This window comes from Syzygium oleosum, unplaced genomic scaffold (assembly GCF_021117445.2).
Source record: "Syzygium oleosum isolate NSW1041296 unplaced genomic scaffold, Sole_v2.1 Sole_v2.04, whole genome shotgun sequence".
NCBI lineage: Eukaryota > Viridiplantae > Streptophyta > Magnoliopsida > Myrtales > Myrtaceae > Syzygium > Syzygium oleosum.
Genome location: NW_026607488.1, coordinates 9,427,694 through 9,439,639, shown reverse-complemented (window position 1 = coordinate 9,439,639; position 11,946 = coordinate 9,427,694). Strand labels below are relative to the sequence as shown.

At 42.3% G+C, this 11,946-nt stretch overlaps 1 protein-coding gene across 1 annotated transcript; it reads left to right on the top strand.

Moving 5' to 3' along the window:
- The first annotated feature begins 8,632 nt into the window (after positions 1 to 8,632).
- Positions 8,633 to 10,596, top strand: LOC115679439 (UDP-glucuronate 4-epimerase 1). The gene has a single exon (XM_056310765.1). The coding sequence runs from the start codon at positions 8,900 to 8,902 to the stop codon at positions 10,199 to 10,201; it is 1,302 nt and encodes a 433-aa protein (XP_056166740.1). The 5' UTR covers positions 8,633 to 8,899; the 3' UTR covers positions 10,202 to 10,596.
- Positions 10,597 to 11,946: the final 1,350 nt, after the last annotated feature.

Sequence of the window (11,946 nt, the reverse complement as noted above, 5' to 3'; positions counted from 1 at the left end):
GACGACTCACCATAGCCACCGATCCTTTTTGCTTGTGTGGCTGTTTGCAGGTTTTTGAGCCGGTTGTAAACAAATATCGTAAAAAGGGTTTTCTATAGCAATATAAATATATGCATATTTTCTTCCGTGTTGTATGTTGCCGTGCTATCCATTGTCTCATATTATTATTGTCAGGGTTTGTTTATTTCTTCCGCTTATGCTTGATCTCTGTTGGGCGTTGGGTCGGCGACGCTTCCTGGGACGTCGCACTCAAACAAATCGACCTTTGCGTGGGATGTTACCGCTTCGTGGGGTATGGGGCGTGACATACTATTTCTCATGGCTTACACTATTATTGCTCTGAAACTTTGAAACTTAGAACTTATTCGGATAGTGATTATGGTGGAGATATCAACGATCGAAAAAGCACCACCGGATTTGTATTTTTCTTGTGCGACACTGCTTTCACGTGGTCATCAAAGAAGCAATCAAGTGTTACTCTGTCGACATGTGAAGCTGAATATGTAGCTGCATCTTTATGCGTTTGTCATGCAATATGGTTGAGAAGACTACTCAAAGATATTCTTATGGAGCAGAAGAAAGCAAGGGAGATTTTTGTTGATAATGTTTTTGCTATTGCTTTGGCGAAAAATCCAGTTTTTCATGAACGAAGTAAACATATCGATGTTCGATATCACTTCATCCGAGAACAGGTTAAAGAGAATGAAGTTGAAGTATTGCATGTGAAGACCGGAGATCAAGTAGCAGATATTTTTACTAAACCTCTCAAGATCGATATGAGTCTATTCGTATTTTCATATTTTGATTTTTCGTGTTTTTAGGTGCTAATTATAGTTTGAGCCCGAAAGAGGAAAGTTTTCTAAGTCAATTAGATTTCCTATTTTGAATAGGTTTCCTAATTGAATGGTTTCCTAATTGGAGTAGGTTTCCTAATTAGAATAGGTTTCCTAGAAAGAGGTTTCCTATTTCGAATCAAACTATGGCCTACATATAGTCTATTTCTCTCGTAATTGAGACATGCAATAGAAAGGCGCGAATTGCGATCGTTTCACCTTCAAAAATTTCTTCCATCAAATCAATATTGTTGCCGTGCCTCTGACGCTCAACAGGCGGCACCTAGATGACCCGAATTTAAATTCAAATCGATGCAGCTGAACTGAAGAGCACTGTTAATGCCAGTCTTTTCCCAAATAGGAGGTATCCAATCATCAAACATCATCCTCAAATACCATCCATAGAAATCCACGTGAAAAGAAGGAAAACCCCTTAATTGCGAAGGGCCAGTGGTCCAAACGTCTACAATGGAGGGTCGTTGAATGGGAAGCAACTCCCTACTTTTTCGAGGGAAATAAGGTCCAAGACGTGCAAGCACTTGAAAGTGATTTTCAAGGCAAGGGTCAAGAACAGTCGCATCGGGATAATCATCGATCCTATTCAGAAGATTCAGATAACAATTTTTGTGATGCTTATCTTCTCGTAAGCCGTCGAACTTGATGATATAGTCCATAGAAGAATACTTGGGAGGATCAGGAGCCATGAAGAGCAACACGATTGAATACGTGCAAAAACACAGAAGGGTCAAGGGGCTTAAGACGAGACAAAGGGATCTTTACTTGAATATGTACATTTTCGGAATAGACAACGATTTAAAAGACGGCGATTCGAAAAGATACGATCCGTAATTATGACAATCCGTAGGCCGAGTTGATCAAGACAACATGTCGGAACACTACGAGCTAGCCAAGTGCGCGCAGAGTACAAAACATCAAAAGGACAATTTCGCACACTAGCACTGTTCATGGAGCAGAAGTTTGTACATCAAAGTTATTCTTTAATTCTTTTGAAAAGGGCATATGTTTGCACCAAAGCTGAACCTCCATCCACCAAGACCCTGCGGTCTGCCCTTAAGGAGTCTGGCTTATGAATAGGTGGTTTCTCAAACTCCAACAATTCTTCATCGGTGAATTGAAGCTGTGCCATTACCTCTTCATTGACCATTGGACCTTCAGGTAAAACCGATCTTGAGATTGTTGATTATAAGTAGTTATAAGAGGTTAAGTGCTTTCTTTGGTTATCTTTTCCAAATCAGGTTTTTGGCTCTGAACTTCTTAGGCCTATAAGCTTCTTTTTTTTTCTTTGGTCATAAGGCTTATAAGTTGAGTCCTCGGCAACTTGTCCCCTGGTCCTTGCTTCTCACCAGCCTCAAACCGTCTTTCTAAAGGGTCATAAGGAACCCTTAAAATTCATGGACCCAATGACTCTGGCGTGTTGACTCTCCTGGAAGGAGAATCATTAAACTCCTCCCCATATTGTGGGTATGATATTTTCAACATCGACACGAGATCTCGATGATGCATAACTTACATAATCGTCAAACTTGCCACTTGGTTCACCCAATGTACCGATTGTTGGATCTCCTTCCTCGTCTTTACTTAAATGATTTCTTCTTTGCTGATTTATCGGCAATGTCCACCTTTATGTTATTAGAAACCTAGGTGAAAATTGACACTTGAGCTCTAACTATGTAATTATCTAGGGTTTTTTCGAGAAAAAGAGGATGAACTCCACATTGGCCATACCACCCGCCTGGGTGGCGCTGCTGGAAAGGGCACTCTTCCTCTCGCAAAAGGTTGAATGTTCGAATCCCGGGCACCGCAGGGTGACTTAACCGGTGCACGTGTGTGGTGGCTAGCACGTGTCGCCCCCAGGGTTTACCTCCGGGCTGTCGGCCGTGCGGGGTTTCCCTGGGTTACCAAAAAAAAAAAAAAACTCCACATTGGCCATTTTTTCTGTTTGTTTCTTATAGATTTCTCATAAAAAATTTAATCTTTCACGATTAATTATTTTGTAAGTGTATATTTTTAATACATCATAACTCTTGTCTAAAAATATAATGTTTGTTTTTGGCTGCGGAAATTTAAGTTCGAAGAGAACTTATAAGAGCAGTGTTGTCTACAAAAATAGTTTGTACCCCAATATGGATAGTTTAAATCAAGCACCTAATTTAAGGGCTGGCCCATTGTTTTCTGATGTATTCAGCTGATGGGCCGGCCCAAGTGTTCTGCTGTCCAAATATTTTTTTTAATGTTGGCTCTTTTATCAAGGAAATCAATTAAAATGTAGGAATGAGTGCACTAAAAATCCTAAAAAAATACAATTAAATGCTAAAACTTTCAAAAAATGCAATTAAATCCTAAAACTTGTCGCGAAAGTGCAATCGAGTCCTAAAACTTTCAAAAAGTACAATCAACGGAAGGACTTAATTGGATCAATTTGACAACTTTTAAGGCTAGATTGCACTTTTTGAAAATTTTAGGACTCAATTATACTTTCGCGACAAGTTTTAAGACTTAATTATACTTTTTCAAAGTTTCGGGACTCAATTGCATTTTTGTGACAAGTTTTAAGACTTCCAATATATTTATTCCTAAAATGTATGTTGTTTTGCATTGTGAGTTCTTTTTGCTCCATTAAATAGTGATTGAGTTTAGAATTTCAATTGGTCATTTGGGGTGTTATACAGTTTACACTGCATGTAATATTGCCTATAAGTATTGATACCACGATTGATCAATGAACTAGTTTTTGTCCATTATGGGATGCCCATAGCATCAATACAAAAAAAAATCTGTAAAATTAATATATAGAGACAAGATGTTCATAGATTTGACAAGTGGAATTTTCATTATTCAATAATACGTGCGTTCACACCTAATTAATTAATATTTTAGTATTTCATTAAGATTTGAACATGCAATATACAGAAAATAGTTAAAATTAAAAGGTTGATTCATCTGCTAAAATAGTTAAAAATAAGAATTCCATAATTTGAAGGTTGTTGTAATGCAGTTTTGGTTCATGAAATATACAAAAAAAAAGTATATAGAAAAATTAAATCCATATGATGAAGTCAATTCTTTTCTTTTTTTCATTTATTGAAGAAAATGAAATTAATTCTTCCCTTTTTTTTCCTTCTGGTCTTTGGGTAAGCTTAATTGACACATTCAATCAAGATTCAAGAAATACATGGGTCTGACTATTTTCTCATTTCTAATTAAAAGGGTTTTTTTTTTGGGGGTAAGGAGTCGTGCTTCCATGTAATTTCGACTGATCAAAGGAAAAACCATATTTTATTTATGATTTAAAAATTTATTTGTTTTCCCGTGAAATAGATAGGATCTTTGAACGTTTTGAAAATCTGTTGTTTTCAAAGTTCCTCAATGTCTGCGTTTAAGAAATTTCGTCGCGTTTGACTTTTTTTAACGTGATTTATTCAATTCCGTACCCCTTTGATTTCTTGCTTTTCTTAAATTGGGAATAAAGACATGGTATGATTAGTTAATTAAATAAATAAATTTCTGCCCATTTTTAAATTATGTCGGTCCATCGTTTCAGAGAAATTTCATCTCCAATAGATGGAATCGTCTCTGCTTTCTTTTTCTTTTTTGCGGCCGGCCACCGACAAAAGAAAAAGGGAAAGCAAAAAAAAGTAAGAAAAAAGTATCAAAAAAATTATTAAAAGTTATATTAAAAAAATATCTATATTTGCGCTAGCCGTGCCACATCAGTGATTTCCTATCTAAATTGACCGGATTGACTGAATTTATACAAATATAACGGGTTTAGTACTTTTTTGGTACTTTTCCTTATGAAGATTGAGTGATTACATTGAACATTTTCATATAGTTTAAGGACTAAATTGAACATGTAACAAAAGTTCATAGACGATATTGAACAAATTAAAATCTCATGGATCATATTGCACGTTGAGTTAAAGTTCAGGAATCATATTAAATAAATTAAAGTTTCATAAATTATATTATACATTAGACTAAAATTCATTAACTTTTTATGTCATTTTTTCCGGGATTTTAAGATCTAAAAACCACCCTTCACCACAGCTTCGAGATCAGCATTAGAGCCTTGAGGTCGTATCATGGGCAATTCTCCAAGGACAAGCATCTCAGAGAATCCTATGAAGATGTCGGCACGTACTTCCAATCCCACATTTAACTTTTCTCTCCTTGGCCTCTTCCGTGTTGAACTTTCAATCCCCCCCACGAAGTGGACGCTGATGAAACCCTAGCTTTGCCAAACGACAATGCATCTCGATGCGATAGCGATGTTTGACAATCTTTCCTTGCGTTTATCGATATCACTGCCGAGGCTAAGAACAAGGTCACAATTATTTCTTCGAAAATCGGCTCGAGAGGTCGGTTTCTGTTCCCTAGCTCCAATGCAATCATGTTGCGGTGTTAATTCGCGCGTTGCCGCGGGGGCCAGGAAGGTTGTATGATCAATAATGAGGAGGGCCCTTAAAGTGATATTTAATGTAAATTTGACATATATGAAATTATTATCATGTGCCCTATTGTGTAATATTTTTTTTTGGAAAAATAACGCGAATGATCTTTGAACTCTAGCCAAACGTGCAATATCGTGCCTAAACTTTTAATTTGTTCAATATAGTCCCTCAACTTTAATCAACATGCAATGTCATCTTTGGACCTTTAATTTGTTCAATGTAATCACCAAAATTGGTACATGTTCCATTTAGTCCTTGGACTATGTGAAAATATTCAATGTTGTCGCTGAACTTGAATTAATGGAAGGATCGCATTGTATATTTCCGTATAGTATAGGGGCTAGATTGAACATTTACAAAAAGTTCGATGACTGTATTAAACAAATTAGAAGTTCATGGATGACATTGAATTTTTTGGGCTAAAGTTCAGGAATCGTATCGAACAAATTGAAAGTTTAGGGATGATATCGCGCATTTGATCAAAATTCGGACATTATTTGTGCAATTATCTCTATATTTTTTTTATTTTGCAAGGTCACTCGTATTTAATGTTGCGTAAAGCCATACCCGCGTTATGAGTTGGCAATGCATTAAAGAAAATGACATAGAGAAGTTTGGATCGTCTTGGACCATCTAATCTTAGTAAGTACCTCCACTCAAAATCCAATCTCTGTACATCTATTTAATTGACAAAAGCAACTCTGAATTATCCGTACTCTATATTACGACATATGTCGAATTTAAAGTTCGAGGGTCTCGTTAAAATTGGATAGTGGATAGTCTTTTGTCACGAAACCATCCGGCTTGTCCTGAATGGTTATTTTTGAAAATCTGTCAATTATTAATCGTAATTGTGTTATTTGTAATATTCTCATTGATCCAGTGTTCAATTTTTTCTCCTAATTTTCATATTTGCATATTTTAAGTTTAGAGTCAATCGATACAAAAAGATATTTGGACCGTGCCCATCTTTTCTTTACGTTTACAAGCTTAATCATAATTGTTGATTTCGAGACCATATCATAGGTAGTAATTTGGTAATCACGTGTAAGGTTCTTTTATTTCATTGCACGGTTCTAGCTAAACTTGTAAGATCACGCATTAATAATATAATTTTAAAGCGAACTTGGATAGATACAAATATAAATATATCTACATTCATAAATTATACGCGTCAAACTCCTTAATCACATTACTTAATATGCGAGACCACGATCGTGGAAATGTTGGTAACTTGTATAGATTCAAATGGCACGAAAAAAGGAAAGGAAAAAGGAAAAAAAGGTAAAAAAAAAAAAGCGATTAGAAAAGGAAAAAGGATTGAAAAAAAATTGGTGAAGATAAAAAGCGGATAAAGAAGAGGAAAGGAGTCGATAGAATGATGCGTCCACCCAAAGAATTCTCTTTCCTATCTATAGCGAGAAGAGATGTCCCGTCATTTCTTGGATTGTACTTCCAATGCCAATCCTAATTCGATATCGACAGCCAAAAACAGCAGCTCAATTATTCATTCATTTATCTATAAGCAAACCGACAAGCGAAATCTTCTTCGTCGGCATCCCATAAGCCAATGAGCCGAACCCTAATCAGCACTTCCTAATGCGGGGGGGCCAAACGAGGGAGGTCCCGTCGACCACGCCCGTCTCCAAAGACATTCGCTCCTCTAACGACGTCGAAATCGATTCACTCAATTCACACTCCCGAAAGAACCTTCCAAGAAGCAAAACCCTAATTTGAATAATAGTAGAGAAGAAGAAGGAGGAGGAGGAAGGGCGCCTCGACCTATGTCGTTCTTATTATTATACTTACCAAAAGAGGGAACTTTAGCTGTAGAGCAATCGAGAGAGAGAGAGGTGGGCGCCACTGCAGAGAGGTGCCAACCAAATCCCGTCCGCAATGAGAGGCGGGCTTCCTTTAATAGAAAAACAAAGCAATCAAGAAAAGGGTCTCTCTCTCTCTCTCTGTCCATAGGTGTCCTCCTCCATGACCGCACCATGACAAGCTGGCCGCACCAAGGGAAGGGAAGGAGAAGAGAGAGAGAGAAAGCTACGTTGCGGAAGAGAGAGAGTTGAATTTTGCAGCAGTAAGCCAGTCAAAGAGACGGTCAAGAAACGTAGAGATAGAGAGAAAGGGGGGGGGTGGGCGTTCGTTCAAATTTAAGGAGCACCGCCCGTTTCTTCCCCCCCACATGGCAATGGCCGGAGAGGGGGGGCCCGTCGCCGTCGCCGTCCGCCGCCACGTCCATCCAACCACCACCAGTTTCCACCATAAATGATCCCCTTGGTCGCGACCGTTTCTTCCGGTAGGAGGTTAAATCCTCTCCTTCCCTCCCTCCCTCCGCCCCCACCATCGTCTTCTGTCCACAGAAATGGAACTCCCTCCCGAACCATATCCCCCATCGTCCACCTCCAGCAGTCAAGAACGGCCGCCCATACCACCAAAGGAGGATAAAAAAAAAACAAGAAAATTTCTGTTGAAATTTGACCCCCCCGCCCCAAAAAAAATTCCTGTTGAAAAGATGGATAATTGGGTTCATTTGGGTAAATTATAGTAAAAAAAAAAAAACAATGAAACAAACAAGCCCCGTTTCTTCGAATAAACTCTAGTTGCCCCGATCCGATAATTCAAGATAAAAGTCGCGGGTAAAATAAGCTTCCGTGCGTGTCCGAACCCCGAAATGGATCGCACGGGTTCCAGAGGACAAGAAGTCGGTCTCGGACACGGAAAGCCGAACGGGGGGGGGCTGTATCTTGATAAGTTTCTCGACTCCCCACAAAGCGAACCCCTCGAGTCGATGCGCGCGATCCATCTAATTAAAAGCCAGTGCAATTAAGGACCTTCCTTCGTTTTCGCGGGGGGGTTCATGAACCGACTTTCCGTGCAAAATGAGCTTTGCAACGAACAAAGGACCCCGGTTCCAGTGGTACGGTAAAAGATGATGCTGTCCCAATTTACCACGAACCGAGCTCGCCGTTTCGGAAGAAACGAGTGAGAGAAAGAAAATTCTTGCAATACGCCAAGAAACGAACAAAAAATATTTTTTTTTATTCACGAAAATACTTAATTAATCAATTTTACACTGCACAGTCCAGTCTCTCTCTCTCTCTCTCTCTCTCTCTCTCTCTCTCTCTCTCTCTCATATATCCAAGCTGGCAGTCCTTTAACGCGTTCACGCGTATGCTTGTCGCTTCCGGGTGGGGTTCCCCACGCTATATATAACCCTCCTCTCACTCCCCTTCCCCTTAGCAGGTGCAAAGAAAAAAAAAAACAAAAACACAAAATTTTTTTTTCTTTTCCTGTCGCCTGCATCTGTTCCTTCCATTTCCTCCTCCTCCGCCGCCAATCAAGAAACACCCGAATAATTTTCCATCGCATCCTCCCCCCAGAAATCTTTGCCACAAGACCCGACGAAGCGATCGGAAAACCAAGAAAAGAAGAGACCCATCTGAGGCCGGAGATCGGCAGAGCAAGAAAGATCGAATCTTTGATCGATTGATTTGATTTGATTGATCCATTCATATACATTCAAAGAAAAGCGAGATCCGGATCGAGATCGAGTTGCGGGGTGTCGAAGATCGAGCGTGGCCGCAGAAGATGCCGTCGTTGCAGGAGGAGCTGTTGCCGTCCACCCCCGGGAAGTTCAAGATCGACCAGCGCGGGCACGCCGTGAACCGCCAGTTCCACCGCTGCTTCGCCTCCACCAGCACCCTCTTCCTGTGGGCCCTCTTCCTCGTCGCCCTCACCGCATCCTACCTCAGCTTCCAGAGCTTCATCGACTCCGGGAACCGCTACTTCACCGCCTCCTGGGGTGGCATCCAGTGGGAGAAGCGCGTCCGGGACTCCGCCCAGGTGCACCGCCGCCCCGGCGGGCTCTCCGTCCTCGTGACCGGCGCCGCGGGGTTCGTCGGCACCCACGTCTCCCTCGCCCTCAAGAAGCGCGGCGACGGCGTCGTCGGCGTGGATAACTTCAACAACTACTACGACCCGTCCCTCAAGAAGGCGCGCAAGTCCCTCCTCCAAGGCCACGGCGTGTTCGTCGTCGAGGGCGACGTCAACGACGCCCGCCTCCTCGCCAAGCTCTTCGATGTCGTCGCCTTCACCCACGTGATGCACCTGGCGGCGCAGGCCGGCGTCCGCTACGCCATGGAGAACCCCCAGTCGTACGTCCACAGCAACGTCGCCGGCCTCGTCACCCTCCTCGAGGCCTGCAAGTCGGCCAACCCCCAGCCCGCCGTCGTCTGGGCCTCCTCCTCCTCCGTCTACGGCCTCAACGAGCAGAGCCCCTTCTCGGAAGCCGACCGCACCGACCGCCCCGCCAGCCTCTACGCCGCCACCAAGAAGGCCGGCGAGGCCATCACCCACACGTACAACCACATCTACGGCCTCTCCATCACCGGCCTCCGCTTCTTCACCGTCTACGGCCCCTGGGGCCGACCCGACATGGCCTACTTCTCCTTCACCCGCAACATCCTCCAGGGCAAGCCCATCACCATCTACCGGGGCAAGAACCGGGTCGACCTCGCCCGCGACTTCACCTACATCGACGACATCGTCAAGGGCTGCGTCGGGTCCCTCGACACCGCCGGCAGGAGCACCGGCTCCGGCGGCAGGAAGGCCGGCCCGGCCCCGTACCGGATCTTCAACCTCGGCAACACCTCCCCGGTCACCGTGCCGACGCTGGTGAGCATCCTGGAGCGGCACCTCAAGGTGAAGGCGAAGCGGAACGTGGTGGACATGCCCGGCAACGGCGACGTCCCGTTCACGCACGCCAACATCACCTCCGCCCGGCGACAGCTCGGGTACAAGCCCACCACCGATTTGCAAACCGGGCTGAAGAAGTTCGTCAAGTGGTACTTGTCTTATTACGGCTACAATAACCGCAACAATGTAAATTGAAATTTTCTTTTTCCTCTTTTCTTTTTTAAAATCTCTTTTTTCTCTTTTTCCTCTTTTTTCGGGGACAATTTTCTTTTCTTTTTTTCTGGGGGGAGAACTTGCTTGTTGTTGTAATTTTTCTACGTGGGATTTTCTCTTTTTCGACGTAGAAAAGAAAATCCGCAACTCGAGATGGGGGCGAAAAAAAGAGAAGGCCCAAAAAAAATGGAAAGAGGCCAAAAAAAAAAAAAAGGAAAAAGGAGAGAGGGTTAGGTTCTTTACTTGGGGAGAGGGGTAGTGATGCAAAAAAACAGACTCCTGTTACAATCCCCGTAAATCTTTTTGTTGATGCTGTTGCTGCTTTGTAAAGTAAAAGAAGTTCCGGAATTCAAATTAAGGCCTTTGCTTTGCATCAAGCCAAACTGTCTATAATTTTTTCGAATTTGATCATGCGCAATTCGCTTTCGATTTGGGTTTATTCGCCTGTGCTCTTGAAGGATTCGATAGGGAAATCTGGGAGGAATTTATATATGATTTGGGCAAATTCGTAAGGTTAAAGATTGCGTTAATCGGGTGCGCAATCTCGGGGAGATTGACGGGGAGGGTTGTGTGGTTGGCAAGAAAAGAATAACAAGTGAGGAGTCATATTCTCTTATAACCCTTGAGGGAAAGCGAAAGGAGAAAGGGGAAATTGGATATTCTATGGTCTTTAGAAGGTATGTCTTTTGATAATCTTTCCTTATTGGATTGAAATGCACGCAACAAATCTCAGTCGTTCTACTTATTGCAGTATGGATGGTTGCATTACTAGAATTAAATCTCGATCTGTTATGAAAGTTCGAGGGTCAAATTAAGTTTTTTTTGTTTTATTGTTTTGGGTAGTAGTTATTCGATGTTACATACATACGTTGGTCTACAGAGAATTGGCCGAGCAATTAACATGATTCGAGCGGGCGACAAGTATTTTGGACTTGAAATTTTCAAATTTCGTTATTGCTATTCGCGCAGTAACTGGGTTTAAGTGAGGTGAGCGAGTTTATCCAAAAGAATAGGGAGATTGTACAATATATTAGGAAAAGCAAATTAGTCGCAATTAAATCGAAACCTAGTTAAATTAGTGAGATATATATATCTCATCGCATTGAAGGTAGGGGTGAGCAAGATGGATCGTCCAAACAGGGATCGGACCGAACCGGACTGACCAGTTTGGTCCGGTTCTCGGGAATATCGGTCCGGTTCCCGGTTTCTAAAAGTGGAACCGGTTTCCGGGCGGTCCGGTTCTAGGTTCTAGGGTGGAAACCGGACCGGACCGGACCGATTAGACTGGACCATTGGAACCGATTAAAAATTAATGTTGATACTCGGTTAAAAATTAATGTTGATACTCGGTTAAAAATTAATGTTGCATAGGAAGATGATGGAAGTGGACCGGACCATTAACAGAGTCCTTTGTTTCAGCAGCTCTCTTATGGCCATTGCTGCATAGGAAGATGATGGAAGCAATGTAGATTGGCCAGCTTTAAAGCTGGCTTTCACGCTTCCATCATCTTCCTATGCAATCGGACTGAACCATTGGAACCGGACCGAATTAGATCGGATCGATGATCCGATCCAGTCCACGGTACCAAGACTAGCCGGTCCGATCCCCGATCTTAAAAATTGGGAAATGGTCCTCTCGGTCCGATCCCGATCTTAAAAACTGGGAATCGGTCCTCCCGGTCCGATTTTCAGTTCTTGGGTTGGACCGGAACGGACCGGGAACCGCT